Source organism: Tympanuchus pallidicinctus, unplaced genomic scaffold, assembly GCF_026119805.1.
Source record: "Tympanuchus pallidicinctus isolate F22 unplaced genomic scaffold, pur_lepc_1.0 scaffold8, whole genome shotgun sequence".
Taxonomy (NCBI): Eukaryota; Metazoa; Chordata; class Aves; order Galliformes; family Phasianidae; genus Tympanuchus; species Tympanuchus pallidicinctus.
The window spans coordinates 40,794,629-40,814,832 of NW_026294802.1; the positions used below are offsets into that span (position 1 = coordinate 40,794,629).

The following is a 20,204-nucleotide window of genomic DNA, read 5'->3' on the forward strand; positions in this document are numbered from 1 at the left end:
AATGAGGAGGAAATAGTGCAGGGCTCCTGGACACAAGGTCAGCTTCAGGGATTTTCCAAGGAGAAAAGATCTCAAAGGGCTGTTTCTGTGGATTGGAGCAGGAGGGGCACGCACATCAGCATCTCACTGAGGAGTGGGGCAGTTGTGAGAGGGCCAACGCATTCAGGGTGTCAGTGCCTGCTTGGGTAGCTCCTAATCGAGGCTGCAGAGCAGTCACCTAGATCTAAAAGGCAAAATAAAAATGTTTTTTTGTTGATAAATGTTATTAATAAAAGATTTTTTTTCTGGCTGAAAGGGGAAAGAGTTTATTTTTTTCAAAGCATGACAAAAGACAACAAAGAGATGTAGGGACATGGTTTACAAAACAACAACATGGTTTGTGAAAGCCGGGATGGCTGAACAAATGTCGTATGAGAGAGCTGAAGCTTTGCTACAACCCATCCTTTCTCTTTAAGTCACTGGGTGCGTTTGCCCATCTGAGCAAGAGGATTTGAGTGGGAGAAAGGCTTTATCTCCGAGCCCCTTGTGCAATGAGCAGCAGTTTGTGAAAAGTAGCAAACCTGTGAAAAATGCCACGGGTTTACTTTTTGAAGAGTCCTCTTTGTGAAATGAAAAACTAAGAGCTGCTGTGAGAATAGAAATGCCCGTGGACTGGCTGTGTTCTCAGAGCAGAGTTGTAGTGCTGGCTGAAGCATGGGGCACGCGCTGGAGGCTGAGGAACACCATCTTTTCCTACCACTGAAGCAGACCATGCCAAAGGAGGCACTCTGTCTCAGCCTGTAACATACTGTAGACATCACCTGTCTGCCAATCCAAGAAGTCTTGGCTTTCCAGTCGGGTCTATGCAAAACCACTGGGCAGGTGCTGCTGAGTGCAGAGCTCACGGACAGGTAAAGCCCACAGCAGTCAATAGCATGAAGTTATTTTCCCTAAACTGCTCCTGCAGTTTGCATTTCAGGAAATCAAATATGCTTTTTTCCCCTTCACAAATGACAGATGTGAACTCCACATTAAATAAATGCTAGAGCTAACTAATGCAAAAGCACTGATGGATACAAAGTATTAATGCTGAAATACACTACCTTAAGAAATTAACACTGTGCCAGGGTCTGCTGTCATACTGAATTGACAGCTGTGTAATTCCACGGATGGTCCTGTAAAGTAATGAATGACTTTCACAGCAGAGAATGAAATGCTGTCTGGTCACTGTGTCAGCACTGGGGCTGGAGGTGCACTGCAGGCAGGAGCACGAGGCTGCAGTTCATTTTGAGCCGCTGGAGCACAGCGACTGGTGATGTCCAGCACAGGCAAGAAGTGGAGTCCATGGCTGGGTGCAGAGCAGGTGGATGGCACCTCACCTGGGCAGCAAAGAGGTGCAACAAAATCAGGACTGCTAAGGCTGTCATGCATATGGAGTTTAGATTAATTCAACGGAGCAAAGAACCAAATTTTCTTTAACAAAAAGGGCCAAAGGCCTTCTGAAATGCTCTGCTGTTGGTGAGCTTGCAAATGAGCTGAAACATCACAGCCTTGCTCAAGGTTTGGCCATGGCATTTTCCCATCAGTCCTGCTATTTTTATGACTATTCAGTGTAGTTTTAAATGAACTCCATGCTTTCCTTGTTAATTCTTCAAGAATCATCAAATTCTCATTTCTTATTCTGATATTTTTAAATATCAAGCTCTACACATATCAGGTTGCCCCAGTTAAAACACTGAAAATTCTGACTGGTAAGATTTCTATAGGTATTATCCACAAAAACCTAAAAGCGTGCATTTGAATGTGGAAAAGAATGAGACACACTTCACAAGCATTTCTTTCTAGAACAAAAGCCTGCCAACACGCTAGAGGTTAAAAAGAGAACTCACTATTATTTACATAGACGACCATTTATTGTCTGTGCTGAAAGGAGCACTGTGCCTCATGTCAGCAGCAGAAAACCAGCTGACAGCTAAGTCAGCATCCCAGTCTTTTACAGTCTAATCTGCTCCATAATCTAAGAAATTAAATCAATGTTACCATATCTCAACACGTCCAAAACAGTATTTTGATGTTAAATGCACAGTTTCTATAGGATGTATATATCATCTGGGATAACACCAACAATTTTATCTCAGCTGGCTCTGGAGCATCAGGCTGGGGTTACAAGGCATGGTCCGCACTGCTAGCCCTGCCCTGACCCCTGGGTCAGTTCAGTTCAGTGATATGGGTCACAGAAACACCACAAACAAGAGCTCTGGCTGCATTTGTAGCCTCAAACCGAGCAGTAACACACTGGTAAGGGCTTAGGGAGGTGACCAGGAGTGGTAACTCCTTGAGCTGACTTTGCTGCCAATTTCCATAATCACAACACTAAGGATCTGATCCAAGCATCTTGCTTTGTAGTGTTAGAGGAACAGAGCTAACTAGCTGCTTTGGGCTATCCCTAGGGATCAGAAATTTAATGAAGATGATGCAGTGATTTGTGTGCATTATTACACAATACAGCTGGACTAGTACTCTCTACTGATACCTACTCCTCTCCATATATATGCAAGTCAGCCCTGAAATAAAGTTTTATTTTCTACACACCTCAAAGAACAATAAACAGACTATTTCATTTACTAACATACCACGAAAATTAGCACAGTGTTTAGTTTTCTACAATGTGTCACATGTATATTAAGTGCTTTCAATAAAATTTGAGAGTGCATACATCGAAGCCATAAAAGACACTATCCACCCAGTTTTCCAGCTGGAAAGGATGAGTCAGGATACTTGGGAAAATGAAGCGGTGCTGATAAAGACAATATTAAGATACTCAAGGCCAAGTAAGATAATTAGCCAGAAGTGATCACTGAAGCATCATAGAAATAGTCAGGCTGTATTCCATGGAAAACAGTACTCCCTTCCACCACTATCCAAGCTCAAAGAAGAGACCTCCCCTCAGTTGGGAGTGCTTTTCTCACAACAACAGGGCTGATCCAACGCCCTACAAAAGGAACAAACCATCCTGTGGGAACAGGCTATTGCAATGGTGATTTTAAAAGGATAAACGCATTTCCTAGTGAGGAAATGACAGGGTCAGGAAGTAAGTAAAAATACAACTAAGTACCTCTGAGGCCAGCGATCAATTTTTAATTGATGTAAAAAATAATCATTAATTTCAGCAAAGATTTGAATTGTACATTATCACACTTATCCTAGATTGATACTTAAGGATTGGAAGGGATGCCTGAGGAACACAGGCCTATGAAGGACACATCAGATCTTGGCTGAAAGGATAAAAGAGGATAAAAGGAGCAGAGATGAGAAACTACAGTTGGTTTTAAGCCAGCCTGAGGCTGCCTTATCTCTGAGGCCACAGATAGGACAATCAGAAATGTAATGAAATATCTCAAGTAAAGCACATTCCTTCTTTCTCTGCTCCATCATTTATTTATGTTTTTATTTTTGCCTGTGCAGACAAGAAACTCTTCTTTCACAGAGGCTGCTGCAGGAAATGGCTAAACCCAGGTGCTGGATCTTTTTGGTATACGGCCCTGGAGGCAAGAAGCAGCATCCCTCACATGCCCAGTACAGCATCAGAAACAAGGTATCAGGACCAGGACACAACCACCTGTATTGACCTGAAAGCTGAAAAAGCTTCCCAGCAGCTTCTAGCCTGTGCTCCACTCCAACCAGTTAATGGAGGGGTATGGCCCTTCCATCTGTGCACAGAAAACCCTGTCAATATATCCAGCACTAACACTTTATTTCTCCTCATGATTTACCACTTGGCTTCTAAACTGCAGATAATCCAAACAGTTTAGGAACTATTATGAACACAAGTGTTTTCTAGTCTCATCAACATCTGAGGGAATTAAAAGCCACATTAATGTCTATAAAACAAAACATGCCAAGCAACAGAAAGCTTTTTCTGAACCAGCACTTGAGCAAGTAAGGCTGTCAAAGCCTCTCCTCTTTCAAGAAGAAAAATATGTTCGATGCTAGGAGAGATGCAGACGGCATTCCAAGGCAGACATCTTCAGCTTCTTTAAGACTCATACACGTAAAGAGGACTAGCACAGCAGTTGAGAGCTGTGGCTGACAATGAAGCAGTTTCCAGGCGGCTCAGATCCCAGCTGAGTGCTCCTTGGTGAGAACAGCCACAACCTTCTTGTGTCCTGCCCCTTTACTCACACATACATTTGTTGAGGCAGACATGCTCCCCATCTTCATCTTTCCTTCCTTTGCTCCCCTGTCCTCAAGGCGCTGCAGATGTTCTCATCCTTTCATGTAGGAAGTGACGTATCCTGGAGCTTTCTCAAACGGGTACTTTTGCATGAAGCTCCTTGAACAAAACAGCAAGTTCATACCACATGATGTAGGAGAAACCACACAAAGTTCTTCATCACTTACTTGAAACATGCATTATTACCAAAGTCTTGTTTACTGAAAGCATCAGAAAGCTTACTGCTACAGAAGGAAATGGTGCAACTAGCCCACTCAAGGTAGAGAGTGAGATGGCATGACTTTATCTTGTGGCAAGTCAAAAAAAGACCATGGGATCCTTGTTGTTTTTTCTCATTTTTCATGGCCAAAATGAGCTCATTTGTATAACTGAAATATTAAAGGATGCAGCTCCGAGGATGAGTTAGAGAATGAGGGAAAAGGAGGCAGATTTCACAAGAACTAAATGATTTAAGAACAATTATTAAACCATTTATTGCTTTAAAAGCAGTAGTTAAATATTTTGTGGTAGACCCAGCTTTAACAGGTTAAATATTCATAATATGCATGCTTGCTTCTGATGGCCAGGAAAAAAGGCACAAACCTAAAGACAAAAGCTAGAACTAAAGCCAGGCTTCTTTTGTGTCCTCCGTTACATTTTGTAGAAGACAATCGTGCAAGGAAACAATAAAGGCTTCCCAGATGCACCCCCCCCCACCCAGCCTTCACCAAACCCACTTCCACCTTCAAGCCTCTACTAAGTATCTTCAAATTCTTCTGTTATTACTTTGGATAGCAGCATAACCAATACCAGCTTACTTACAAATAAAAATTTATTCATGTGAAAATTCCAGGACTTTGCAATTAGTTTTCCACAGTAACCTGATGTTATTAAATAAAATTTATTTATTTTAATGGGTAGAAATCAGGTGTTTTATTTCATTCGATGTAAAAGATACATATGATTTTGACACATCCTCCTAAACAAGAGAATCTGAAAGATTTAACAATAAACAATTTCACCACATAAGGTGCTTTTATTGCTGCTCTACATTAAACTTGAGGGAAAGCCACATTATTTAACAAGCTACTTAAATGTACAGAACAGCTCAAAGTCCAGTCTTACTCTGACATCACAGGTTATTTGACTTGCAAAGCAACGCCCAATATTGCTTGACTTTTTTTAGTGCACACTGTTGAGTTCATCTCAGAAGACATACCAACAATAGGAACTTACACTGTGGGTCCCTGAAAAATCCTTTGTTGCTTTATTCCCATGGTACTAGATGGAAGTTTCTCAAGATTAAACCAGAACTCAAGATGTAAAACTCCAAGAGATTACAATCAATTCCGTAACATCCCCCATTTTTTGTATACCAACAATTGAATTTATAACAGACTTAGTTGCAGTGAAAGTTCAAGCTGGCCCTACCTACAAATGAAGCTATGTTTTCCGATAGCTCTGGCATGAGCTGAAGAATAAGGCCACTTCAACTTGGTCCTTTTTTTTTTTTTTGCATGGAAAGAAAATGAAGATGCATCGTCACTGAAGTTTGAATATCGTAGATTGCATAACCAAAGATGCAATGCTTTCTCTAACATCTCTGCAAGCACAAGTGACCCCACATTAGATGTAACACAAGCAGTAAAGATACATAATACTGTAGCCTGGACAACTCTCACTAGAAGGGAGACTGCCTTCTGCTGGCTTCTTTGCGATGGAAAATTTATTTCTAGGGTTACAGCTACAGCAGGAAGGAATCCCATTACACAGATTTACTATGTGGCTAGCTAGCAGGGCTGAACAGGTAGACTCAGTGGTTAAGCAGCAGTACAAAAATTGTTACAAAAATAATGAACAAGTCACTTGAACAAGTACTGTTTTTTTAACGTGCCAAGTCTCTTCTACATAGAAAGTACTGTTTTCAAACTGATCAACAATCCTTCCAGACTGCTTTTAAGTACCACATATGCTATTTATGCATTTGCCCTTGCTCTTCCCTAGTAAAAATAACTTATTTGTGCTTTTCATGGTATATCTGTATTTCTCTACCATGTTTTCTTCCTTTGCAGATTATTCAGTTTTGGTGGGAGACTAGAAAATTTTATTTTTTTTTTTTAGCACTTGGTATTAGAATAACCAATTACCTTCAATAAAAAGTGATGCTGCCATTAAAAAGGCAGAGGATAAAAAAAATTAAAGCTCTTTATTAACTTATCTCTAAAATCTATATTTTCCACAAAGGTTACATTCTCACAGCAATGTTAGAAGACAGTACAACATTTGTCTGGATCTGTTTATTATTGGCATATGCAATTTATTAGCCAGTTGGTCTACAAGATACTCACCATAGGCAAACTAAATACTGTGCTTTTAAGAAATCTGTTTAGAAATTATTTGATGTTCCTTTTACTTTGAACATATTTACAAAAAGGATTTTATGTGTGTTAGCAATAAATAATCCCAATATTCAAGATGTCAGTGCTCATGCACACACCGACAGGATGGCTGCATGCTTTAAAAATATTATTTACAACACAGTCTCCTTCATAGCCCTCTCCCTAATAACAGCAGAAAGTGCATTTTCCTCCTTTCCTTTTCTGTAGGTTTAGTCTTGCTTCTGAGGGATACAACCTTCCATCTCAACAACTTCTGGCCAGCCTTCATATTTGTTTGTGTCCTTGTTGTTCTTTATATGCTGCAAACAGAAAATATTGACTGTTAATATGAAGTCTTCTACCATGTTGCTTTAAGTCACAGCTTGCAAAGGCACTTCTTGTAAAGACAAGACGACATCAGTAGTAGCCTCTTGTGCTTTTCTAATTATCATCAAATATAACAAACCCTCAGTACAGCAAATTGTTCAGGTAAATGTATGCTAAAAGCAAGTGAGCCATAATACAGAAAGCATTTTTAAAGTTTACTTAAGAAGCAAAACAAGTAAGGAGAAGATCAACTACATGAAAACAGAAACCATTAGGAAATATTTAATAAGGATACTACGCTTACAAGACACTGAAAATAAAGTCAGATTTTAAGAAAATTATTTAGTGTTGAATGCCCAGCTTATTTTTTTTTCTTTAAACTTATTCATCCCCCCACAAATCAATAATCTGCTGTCAGATAAGACATTACTAACTGAAGAGTCTGCCACTGCTGCTGCACTAGTCTGCACACTTGCACTCACCAAGTACAAAGCTACCTTTACCAGTCATTAAAGGAAACAATGACACATGTTAAATTGTAGTTATTTAAGTCTGGGAACGTATATTTAATTTCATAAGTTCTTCTATGGCAGCAATAATTTCTGAAAGAAGAACAAAGTGAACAGCTTAACCAATACCTTAATAATCTATTTGTCAGAGGTTAGTGGGCCTAAAATATGACTCTTAGGCATTAAAGAAACTGGGTTTTGAATACCCAGTTTCACTGAATTCACTTAAGATAAAATTCATCTAGTTACTGGGATACTAAGACCTACCCAGGTAAGATTTATCACCACAGTCTGTTTGCACAAATGAAAGAAAGCAAACAGACAAGAAGTAAGTTTGAAAATAACAGTGTGTGCCACTATTGCAGTAGACACCCATCTTGAGTAAACTCATGGTATAAAACAGGCCATGTCTCTATTAATGTAAGCTGCTGAAGTTACAGAACATAGCATAAGTTACAGAATGTACGAAGTCACAGACCTGCTCAAAAGGACTTTTAGTTTTAATTCCTTTTCCACCACAGAAGACCCAATTGTCTCTAAAGCCAAGGTTAGCGATAGATGTGCTTCCCAGTTCAGCAATCAGTTTCCGTGCTTCCTCATTAAGCCTTGGGAAAAAAAAATAAAAATACACATTCTCAGAGCTTTCATTGTTCAATGCACCACTTAGATTCAACCCGATTAAATATAATTTAAGTCAGTCAATATTGGGAAAGATCTGTCTTTCAAAATCAGATAAGGCCAGTTCTATAATCAGCTGATCTAATAAGCTCTGCTCTTTGATATTATATCAGGCAAATAATATAAAACCACTAACAAAAGCAAAGAATCCTATCCTGTGAGAATTTATATACACAATTCAAACAATTTCAGCAATTCCCCAAGCAAGTAAGAAAAGTTAATCTTTAACATAACCATTATTTACACACTGAAGTTGAAGCCTAAATAGTTCTTCTAGGTTAAAAGAACGACCTAAATACACAGAAGTTCTTGTCTCTTCAATTAATTCAGAAGTGAGAATTGCTGTCACCACAGCATGGTTCAGTGCCCATAGGTCCATACAGGATAATTTTAAATACAGAAATGAAAAAGATTCTGTAAGAGATAGGATCTCAGTACAACAGCTCATTATTTCTACTTAATGAGATATGGCTGTATGACTCACCTTAACCAAAATGAAAAAAATGATTAAATAATTTACTTTGGAGGCTATCTGCACCACCCACACTCCAAGCTTCCAAAGCATGAAGACAGCTTATATTAAAAGCAAGAAAAAAAAAAAACCAAACCCACCACCAAAACACTCACAGTAAGATTTTTATCTTTTAAACATGATGATTCTTCACTTTTTAAGTTGCTTTCTAGCAGTTTGGTGTTTTTGGTTACTCTAAAGTCACAACCACTAGTTTCTGGTTAATTTTGCAATACCACTAATGAGGAGTTCTTGGCTGTCAGCACAAATGTGCCAAACTCACCTTTCTGTTTAGTTTTAGAAAACACCAGCAGAGACATGATTAAAAAAAACCTAACTACTTATCTAAATGCTGAAGCACAACAGTTAGGAGATCTAGCCTTCTGATAAGGAAACATTAGATTGCTTTCATCTCCCTAAGGCAGGCAAAGTTACTTTCAACCAGTTATTGAAAATACTGCATGTTGTGTAGTCAGGACTTTGTCATAGCAAAGCTATTTCTACATCAAAATACAGACAGGTCATGGACAACAAACTGTACCAGAAGAGAGGAAAAAAAAGTACATAATATAAGTGTAAGTAATGTTAAAATAACGGAGGAAAATAAAAAAAATTCTCTATTAAAAAAATTCCTTCTGAGAATATGACTTAAATAATGACAATACAATTTTCTACAGCGATTTCAGTATCTATTAAAGATGATTGAAGCTGAGAAGGTTGGAAAGTACTGCATAAAGAATATTAAAATAATATTAAAATTAAATTAAGCTATATTTATACTGATAGGCTGAGCAGCTTCAGTGGAACACTTCAAAAAAGTTTAAGGCAAGCATGAGGCTCACACTAATAAAAACTCTCAGACCTTAGAAAAGAAGGGGTACATGCAACACCTATCAGAAACGCTCTGCACAATTTAACTACCAAACTACATCTTCAGGTTGTCCTGGGGAAAGCGTGGGATGGAACAGATCCATTTCAATCAGAGGGTATCTTCTCACAACCATATGACCTAAATTCAACAGCATAAGACAGATTTGATCCTCATTATCCCCAAATAATATTAGCATTATTAAATTGATCAACTGAAAGCATAGTTTCTAATGCCTTGTCGTGGAAAGACAAAACTTTATCAGAAATGACTGCAATTAAAAGCAACATTTAAAATTTTAGTCAATGCATAAATCAATGACATACTTGGTTGCACCATCATCGTACGTCCCCATTAGCACGATGGTTCCATCCTGTATGGATTTGAGAAATTCAATAAATGGTGCCACATCTGAAAAGAAAGAAAACAAAACCTTTGTAATAAGCAATTAATCATATTTAAACACCTGCGACGTCAGACTTCTTTTAATACTTATAAATATACTCAAGTAAATATATAAAAATAAATATATAAAAAAATATAATATATATATATATTATATATAATATATATAAATAAATAAATATACTTCAGTAAGAGGCAAACAGAACGCATAAGAATGAACTCTCATTTTATAGAAAGGCTTTCGTCTATATGAAGCTGACTGCCAGTTGGTACATGCTTATTCTCCTGAGCAGTTCCCTTCTCCTCTCCCACACCAACTATGTGTGTTTACCTAAAGTTGTATCCTCCTCACAATTACAAAGGCAGAGGTAAGGCTTAAAATACCACAGCAAACAGAACTTAAGAGAACAAACACGTTAACACAGAAATGGTTTGTTTCTTTAACCAGCTAGATTAACTGCACCTACCTCCTCCCCACATGTCAAAGAATTTAGTGTCTACTGGTTCTCCTGTTTTACCTGAAGAAAAAGAAATGTTTGGTGTCAGGAAAAAGCCAAAAGTTACTCCAGAGACAACATCCCCACTTCCTTTCAATTACTGTCAGAGAAAGTGCTGCAGAAGACACCATATAAATCATCAAGTTTTATTTTTTATGAAGACCACTCCTTAACCACAACAGTTTGTGAAAAGGTGCCGGAAAAAGAGGGGAAAAATGATAAAAGATGCAAATTTCTGATTTAGATTTGAGTAGAACACCCTCAAAAAACAGTAATAAAGAAAACGCACTTCACAAATTCATGGGGAATTTACTTTTTTTAGGTGCTTTTTCTAGCATAAAAAGAGAAAGCACAGTTATAGATTGCTTTCAGTACTGCAGAGGAAGCAGGAAAAATCAAAACTACTCAGCAAGTTTTGCTACAAATTAGAGATTCCTAGTTGATTTAAACTTTTGGAATGAATAGAGAAGAAAGCGATTGGTATACATACATTAGTATTCTCCCTGTCTACAAAGTTGGTATTTGATGGAAGGTAGAATTTCATTTTTAATAGATACATTCATATACAATTCAGAAGACAAGAAAGTCTGGGAACTACATGACAGAACAAGGTGGTTTGGTTTTTGACTAAGACAACAGAGGAAGGCAAAACAGAATTAGGTATTGTTCAAGTCATGCATTAGATTACACAAACCTGAACACAACCCAAAAATAACATTAATTTATACTGCAGCAAAATAATGAAGTGCTGTCTCAGCACTACAAAGAATTGCTTCTTACATATTAAGGAGAAATATCAGTACTGATGTTCAGTCTTGAAGCTGACACGCAGGTAAATCTGTTTATTTTTAATGAAATTAAAATTCCTGAATACATATTACATGGATGTATACATGGACAAGATCAACAAACGCAGACTAATACAATCTAGTGATTTCAAACTGGTGAATAATGAACAGTTCCTTTCATGTAGTAATAAAATTGCTAAATGAATTTCTCTGAGAACAGAAGAATTTGGTGTACAGTGGCAATACACAAAATCAAGAGAGCAATTTTATCATCCCATGTGTATCAGGAAGTTACTTGATGCATGAATAGATAACCATCATGGAAATCCACATTTATAGGAAAAAAAAAAAAAGGCATCAAGTTTTTCTGCTTTCAAACAGCATACAACTGAATACAACAGTATTCAACTAAAATACAGAAATGGCAAAATCTGACATTATCTCAGTACGAATACATTGAGTACTCCTCTTCTCCTCTTGTTTACTTTTCACCACCTTAGCAGACCTTAAACTTCATGAAGAATTGGAAAATGAAGACACTGCTCACTTAGGAAGTCACTCACCATTGACCAAGGCCACATTTATTCCTCTGCCAACATTATTTTTAACTCCACTCATTAATCTGAAACAAAATAAACAATTTCATTTGTAACAGAACTATTTTCTGATGCAAAATATTTCATTTTAAATTATTTTTTAAAATAAAATCATGTTGTAAAAGACCACCACATTTCCATGAATATTTAAAGCAAAAGGTGTCCTTATGGCACCACTGATTTGGGAACAATAGCTCTAATGTCCCTAACTGTATCCATTTTCTATGGAAAGAAGATGATTAAATGCTCAAATTATGCGTATATTAAAAATGCCACCAAAAATAAAGCACTATTAATGTAGTTGAGAAAATCCCTTGCAGTTAAGATGCATTGAACAAAGAACTATTTGAAGGGCTTAGTACAGCCACATAGCCAACATTTTAAGCTTTTCTGTAAGCAAAAATGTGTTAATGAGTTTAAAGCCTAACTGAATCAAAGTATTTAAAATGGATGTTGCAATATTGTGGACCATGGTACTAAACTAGAAAGTCAAGGCAAATTAGTTTGGTGAATCACAGAATGGCCAGGGTTGGAAGGGACTTCAAGGATCATGAACCTCCAAGCAGCAGAAAAGTAAACCAGAAACAGTAAATATAATGACAAGACTTCAAATGAAAATTGAATGCAACTTTGAAGCAGAATTGAACATCCCAACAAAATCACCACAATCTATGACAGCAACTACTTGGCCAAACTCAAAGCAGCAAAGGAGCTTGGAAAGAGCTGATACCCTGTGAAATGTAAGCTGTTCAGAGCTGTAAAGTAGAGCTAAGGGGAATGCCAAGCTACAGTGCTGTGCTGCCCTGGCCACGATAGGTACATCACTCCAATGTGAAGAAGCTTACAAAACCAGCTCATTCCTTTTCACTGGCACCTTACAGTCAGCTCTGTTCTACCCACAGGCCCTGCATTTCCCAGCACTACTATTTCAAAGCTGAGAGTCAAAGTATTAGACAAACAAGGAGAAACAGGAAGGTCTGAAGTTGTATGAAGACAATGAAGAAGTTTTCAGCTCAGCTTTAAGAAAAAGCAGAGATGCACATCTCATCATTTCTAAGCATACTTTAGCAGATGCTTTAATTCCACTACAACCAAGGTCAATTTAACTTCCCTAGCTTACTCTAAGGGGCTGCAACCCTCTACAAATCTGTTGTCTACAGAACTTTTTCAGGTAACTTCTTTTGTCCTAAGCAACGTTTCAGAAGGAAATGTCCTTGCACAGAGAACTGCAACAGCTCTCCAATAATAGTCATGGGCTAGAAACAAGAATTGCTTTACCAGAAAAATGACAGCCTTCCTCTCAGATACCATCTTTGGCACTTCAATGAAAGACTACGAGTTAACAGCAACTCACAGTATAGTGACCTGGATTTTAAAGAAGTAATAATCAGAAGTGTTCCATATTTTTACGTTAACCCTCTAATATCATCTACCAAAAAAAGCCTTACTTGATTAAAAATGAAACTAATTCAATAACTTTGAAGACAGACAACTTGCAATTTTCTGCTAAAATACAGAATTCAGTTCTGTTTAATAGGGAATTCCCAACTGGGCTTCTGGAATTCTCTCTAAATCCATTCAGCACTTGGGGGAACATTACTTCTCCAACCACATCATTTTCAGGCCATGTCTGGGCATCAACTCTAAGCAACAGAATCATATGACAAATAAAGATTGAAAAAAAAATGAAAAACAATCATGTTCTGAATGGTCATGTGAGATTTAGTGTATCTGAATTCAGCTAAAAGAATAAGAATTTCCTTTTACTTTGACTACTAAATTCTCTATAAATAAATGCAAGTAAAAAAAAAAAAAAAAAAAAAAAAGAATCCAATCCTGGGGTGATTAGATGCTGAAATATCACATATATATATAAGCAAAGTTATAACTGACTTTGGGTAAGAAAATATCCCGTGAGTACAAATGGCAGAAGTAACTGTTATTATAGCAGTGCAGAGTGCCATTCTGCTCTAAGGTTACTGCAGCACAAATATGGAACTGGCTTCTTAACAGAAGAAAAACTGCACGGAGAAGTGCTGGTAAAGAAGTATAACTCTACTGCTTCTAAGCCTCTCAAGCAGCAACCACAGTAGTTCATATTTAGAAAATGTACTACAGTTACTGTCAAATCTGGATTGCACACTGTAATCAAACTTCCATAAAGCAGAATTTCCATTTTAGTACTCTCATAAATCAAACAACAACCTCGTTTAACATAGAGGAAAAACCTACATTGTAAATATTACTGACAATTTATGAAGCCATCTTCCTGTTTCCATGTCTTGGAAATACAAAGAAGAATTTTACATAAAACTCAGCTATTGCAAATTAACTAGAAAAGCACATCTTGTATAGGAGAGGTAAAAGAAACATTGTTATAAAAAGATCTATCAAGCAGGAAATAGATTTCTTTACAGTTCTGAGATACTACTCTGCACACCTGAGATAGCTTGCGCGTTGCCACAAATACTACTGGGTGTAATGTGAATGTTTTATCACAGGAGGGCAGTAGTTCATCAGTTTTAGAATTCCACCAAAAAATCCCATTCAAGAAATGATGTGAGCTTTCAAATGAGAAATCAAATATAGCATGAGCAAAGCAGAAGATCGTATGAAAATAATCAAATTTTCTGATGTACACTTTAATAGACATTAAAATCTTATTCCCCAGAAGTAATTAGAAAGGATTTTTTCCAACTGAGACAGAACTTTGGACTCCAATAGTCACGCACTAAGCTGTGCAATAATATTAACAGAATAGAGAATTTCTTGACAGCTACTGCTTTCCTTTCATTTCTTAAGCAAAATATCCATCAGTTTGCAGTTATTGGGGTTTTTGTTTGCTTTTTTTTTGGACATGAACCACAACCTCCCTTTAGTAAGCAAGGCATTTAAAAAGCCTACCATCCTGAAGTTAAAAATATTACTTGCACTCAGAACTTTTCATCAGTGAATCACCCCAAGTGTTTTTAGATACGAAGCTTCCTAGCAACCAGGCTGAGATGCTGACAAGCTCTGTAACGTGAACAAAAATCTCTCTGCAGAGATATTGAGTAAGACTGTCCAAGGTCATAAAGGGAATCAATGCTAAGAGAAGCAGAACCTAGCAGCTTTTAGTTAGTATGCACTAAGCATGAACTCATGCTCATTTTGCACATGTACTGAGCAGTAATGCACCACTGGAAATGGAGTTCTACACAAACAGAAAAGCTTCGTTTAAGTCAGCTTTGCATAAAATCACCTTGACATCTGAATAGCACTCAAGTTTTAACCTGCAATGCAAAGTGAAGATGCTGCATGGGTTTCATTACAAGAAAAAAGGTTCCCATTTCAACTTTACTACAGCTTAATCGCTAGAGGCAATGATAGCAGTCATCTTGTTTTAGCTCATGTGCAACTAATCTTACTTTAATTAGAGAAAAAGTAACAAAGAATATAAAACAATACTTAAAGGTCTTATAATACATAGGATTAGTATTTAGATCTATATTGCATGGGATTACACTGTTCACAGAAAAGTTATTATTTGCTCTAGAATTTGCACTGACTGCTGTAGGTAAGTGCAAATGACCTCGGCCACATCACCTACAGAGCAGGGGCTCAGAAACTGGAATAGTTTAAATGCAAATGGGCAGCAATGGGTAATTAGTGTAACTGACAGTAAAACAATAGAAGCCTATTACTATTGACCATGTTTACAGCATGTCTGTTCTGCCATGGACATGCAAGGTTAAGCATATAGATTGTACTATAGAATGCAGTAGGAGACAACAAACAGTAGCAACCTAAGAACAAAGAAAGTCCCAAAATAAACATTAATATTGACGTTATGGAGATTAGTGACAGATATTCAGCTAAATACTCTAGACATGCTGTGTTAAGAGAACCGTCATCAGAAATAAAAGACTTGAATCATTTTTCAAAGCTCTTTTCTTCAAGAAGGCTAAGTGCCAGGTCCCACGCTTGGGTCATGACAACCCCATGCAGCAGTACAAAGGCTTGGAAAAGAGTGACTGGAAAGCTGCCTGGCAGAAAAGGACCTGGGGCTGCCAGTCAGCAGTTGGTTGAATGTGAGCCAGCAGCACGCCTAGGTGGCCAAGAAGGCCAATGGCACATGGGTCTGAATCAGAAAGAGCACAGCCAGCAGGACTAGAGAAGTGATTGTCCCCTTGTATGTGGCACTGCTGAGACCATACCTCAAGTACTGTGTTCAGGTTCTGGCCCCTCACTACAACAAGCATGGATTTGAGCCTTTGCAGAGGAGAGCAACAAAGCTGATGAAAGAACTAGAAAACAAAAGTTTTGAGGAACAGTTGAGGGAACTGATGTTCTTTAATCCAAAGATGAGGAGGGGAGATTTCAGTGCTGTGAAAGCAGGTTGCAGTGAGGAGTGGATTAGTTTCTTTGTTCAGAAGACGCAAGAAAACAGTCAAGTTGCACCAGGAGAGGCTAAGATGGGTCATTAGGAAGAGTGGTTTTGTAATGGGACTAGAAGCTGGAAAAGACCTTGTAGATCTTAAGTGATTTTATAGTTAAATTCTAATTTAATTGTCTTGATTTAATTATGCCAACAGGAACTACTGATCATTAAAATATTTTTCCTTCTGAAGTCATCTATTAAAGAAAAGTGGAAAATATGTTCTGTTATTGGAACTGTTGAAACAGATAGTTTAAAAGATGACTTACAAAAGAAAATTCCATGAAAGTTTTAACTAATGACATTCAATTAAGAGTATCAAGAGCAAGTACTTAAAATACACTTGTCCAATGAATTACAATTAGAGACATGAGTACCTTAGTGGTAAAACTGAATCCAGCTTCACAAAGTCTGACTATTTCAGAAGTAACTAAAACTTGTAACTGTGTAAGTTACCTTATGCATATTAAAATAGCATAGATTTCAACACTTACTGAAGAGTATTACTTGTTTCATTGGTGATTAAGTTATAGTGCAGGATAATTTTTTCATGTGTCACACTGTAGGCAAACGAAAACTTAAAGAATCATTCAGGTTTCTGATTTAGCGTGCAAAGGAATTCAAGACAACAGCTGAAAAATGTACTTTGACAACAGGTAAAAATACTTACACATTATCTTCTACGCAAATTTTAGGTCCAACTACATTTGCTGCTCCACTTGCCATTTTGAATGCAAAATGCTTTTCAGGACAAGCTTTAGAGATCCCACATTTGTATCTCGGAGGTTTCGTAGCTTTCAAAAGGAAATAAAACTGGATTTTAGAGCTAAGGAAAATCAGGGAAAGGGGAAAACTAGCTTGACTGCATTTACAGTGTGATTAAGACTTTCTTAATTATGAAAAATCCAAAATTCTTTATGCTATTAGTCAAAGCAAGTGACAGCAGTAACACATGCATATGAATACTCACAGCGTGCAGCTGCATCCAATGCTGATCTAGCTAAAATGCAAAAAAAAGATTTTACAAGACATTACTATTGAAATGTCATCTGCAATAAAATACCCTACAAATTTAAAAACTTTCTGTGTCTCTATAATTTTTTTTTTTTTTTAAAATGAGTATCAAATACACATGAGCACAATGTTCCACTGTAAAACCTTCATGCAGTAGAAAAATGAAAGCTGTATCATCAGGGACCACATTTAAAAGTACTACTCTAATTCATGAGTCACTGATTAAAATAAAGAACCACAGAGATTCAGACTCAAAACAGCCAGGAGTCTGTGGAGGTTGGGCACTGGAGTGAAATCAGCTCCTTTCTTTCAAATCAATTTTATCCAGCCAGAAGTAATTATTACAAATCAGAACCCTTACCAGGATGCAGTTCCTTACACCTAACACCAGAATTCTGCAATTTGGGTGTATCTGTAGCCAATCATGCATTATTCCCTTTCATGGAATGAGGAAAGCATTATGATACTTAACATCAACCATGTTTTCTTCAATAATTATCTGTGATGCCCCTGGTGACTGTTTCAGACGTGTGCTCACACTGTAGTAACGCAGAGTTCAGCATCAGGAACCATACATACATACCTAAAATTGAGTTTTCCTAATTAAAAGCCCCTTTCGAGATTAAGGTGGCCAAAAAAAAAAAAAAAAAAAAATCTACTCTGAACTTCAAATCATCTAAGCTGGTAATTTTTTTTCCTGCACAGAACTCATCCCATCCAAAATGTTCTGCTTATTGCACAAGGTAGTGTACCTATGCAAGCAAGAAATCCCACCAGAAATATGATTTTTTTTTTTTTTTTTTTAACTGCCAGACTAAGCAGAAAAAATAGGTAAGAGTTTATGCATAGTTGGAAGTCAAAAGAATTAAACCAATTAAGAAAGGTAAAATATCTAATACGGAAAATAACATTAAAATACATTAAAATAAACACAACTCTTCTTAAGCTTAAAAACCTAAACCAAGCTTACAGCTAAAGAATATTGTATTCTTGATTATGGCTCAAACAAATAAACAGGTGTCTGCAGAAAATAGTTACCACTTACCAAATATGTGTCCTAAGTTTGCTTCCATTTTTATTTCAAACACTTGAGATATGACATAAAATGTCAATAAAAATATCGCTATGACTACTATCAACTTTGCAGCACCTATTCAGAAATAGAGAAAAAAATAAATTATCTGTAAATGTTAACTGTAAGATTATTAAAATTAACTACATGAGAAAGGAGCACAAAGCAACAGGATGTCAGGATGCTGAATTCAGAAACTTGCCATACAGAAGTAATCTGCAAGAAATGAGAATTATAACGTAGGATGCAACCGAGCCACTCTGCTAAACTGCTACACCAGAGACACACACCCTGCTCTCAGACATGAAATCTCCCCTTGTTCTTTCTCCATGTTTCATGCCATGTTGCTTGACATCATTTACCACCCTCAGCAACCAAGAGAAACCACAGACTTTTTTTGTATGAAAACCCAGATCAATAAGGTAAACTAAGCTGACTTGACTTGCTGTTGTCCAAAGTGGAAAGTTCTGCTCTCTCCAATCTCACTTCCCTGTTCTTAGCCATGTGTCCACATTTCTCACTGTTTATAAATATTCCCTTTCTGCCTTTAGCCTCAGATTAACACAGCTCTGTTTTAATGTGTAACTAGACTGAGTGATTATCAATCTGTTGATATACTGTAGCTTGGCTTCTTTGGCCAGTCAGGTCTGAACATTACATTAAAAAACAAACAAACAAAAAAAAAAAACAACACCAAACTTCTGGTCTTCAAGAAGAGCAAGAAAAGTTAAGTTAAAAGTAATGAAAAGCAGTATCTCACCTTTACCATTTTTAATATGCTACAGACTTAGGAAGCTTAAAGTTTGAACAAGCCCAATTTAAGACAGCACTAAGTGGTCCAGCCAACTTCTAGGGGAAAAAAAAAAAAAAAAAAAAGCAGAAGCCTACAACTGCAGCAACTTAAATCTGAAATGGAAACTTACACGAGGTACCACCATGAACACTGCCATTTTCAGCAATATATTTTTACAGAATATTTTGCTCCCAGATTATTGTATATTACTGTCTGTCTGAGAGCAGAAATTAAGTGAGAAAGATCTAATGAACATCTCATCTTCCTCTCTCACCTCTGTATGAAGAATTGTTTGGAAGAAGCAATGCCATGCATGCTTCTGTTCCTCAGATGGCCAGCCAAATAAATCCTCCAGAACAAAAGATTATTCACTCCTTCAAATCTTAAATCAGGCAGTTTAGCAAATCTTAAAATATAGAGATTACTCAGCCTTCATAGGAACAAGATATGTTAATCTTTCTAAAGGCTAACAAAGGAAACAAAAAGATATGACTTTTGTTTGCTTACAGTTTGGACTTCCTCTCCCACTGCATGTGCAAGTATATGTATATTATGTAAGAAAGCACAGATGCAAACTGGATTTAAAAATATTACAATGGAATCCCAAAGATGACTGCATTTGAAGGAAAGCAAGCCACAGGCAAGAACTAGAGAAAACAGATGATGCAAATGAACAACAAAGAAGCAGAAAAAAATACTTCAAAGTAACTTTACCTCTAAAGATGGTACCAGAATTTGGAAAGCAGTAATGGAGAGCAGTTTGTTTCTGTAGACAGCAAGATCAATGAGTACAAACACAAGCTGACCTCTCCCACCTACATCTTCTTCCTCTTAACTGAATTTTAAATGCTTCCTTTATGTAAAGGAGGTAGGAAATCTTGAATATCCTTGCAGCATTTTAATAAAAGCAAGGCTGTCTGCTACAGGTTCAATCTTCCATAGGAATTGTCATATCTTTTTGTTTGTAGGACTTATAACAAAATAATTAGCTGGAATAGGGAAGAAGTAAGGCTTAGAAAAGTCATCTTTCAAGAGATTTTTCAGCCTTTTAAAAATTACAGCATTTTCCCAGTTCTTCAGCAGTTTTGTGTTAACGTGTTGCTCCCAGTTCCACTCACTGAGGCTCTGTAAATACACCATCTAACAACCGCCTTAACCG

The 20,204-nt window shown here is 37.1% G+C and overlaps 1 protein-coding gene across 2 annotated transcripts in view; it reads right to left on the reverse strand.

Moving 5' to 3' along the window:
• Nucleotides 1-5,074: 5,074 nt before the first annotated feature.
• The window catches only part of FAM3C (FAM3 metabolism regulating signaling molecule C), a 29,660-nt gene continuing 14,530 nt past the window's right edge, over nucleotides 5,075-20,204 (reverse strand). For both annotated transcript variants that reach the window (XM_052668925.1, XM_052668926.1), the window contains exons 3-10: nucleotides 18,226-18,330; nucleotides 17,137-17,166; nucleotides 16,837-16,960; nucleotides 11,717-11,775; nucleotides 10,336-10,386; nucleotides 9,790-9,874; nucleotides 7,885-8,011; nucleotides 5,075-6,890 (exon numbers count right to left, since the gene is read on the reverse strand). In XM_052668925.1, the coding sequence (XP_052524885.1) occupies nucleotides 6,801-6,890; nucleotides 7,885-8,011; nucleotides 9,790-9,874; nucleotides 10,336-10,386; nucleotides 11,717-11,775; nucleotides 16,837-16,960; nucleotides 17,137-17,166; nucleotides 18,226-18,330 (671 nt within the window). In that variant the 3' untranslated portion in view covers nucleotides 5,075-6,800. The remainder of the gene's footprint in view (nucleotides 6,891-7,884; nucleotides 8,012-9,789; nucleotides 9,875-10,335; nucleotides 10,387-11,716; nucleotides 11,776-16,836; nucleotides 16,961-17,136; nucleotides 17,167-18,225; nucleotides 18,331-20,204) is intronic.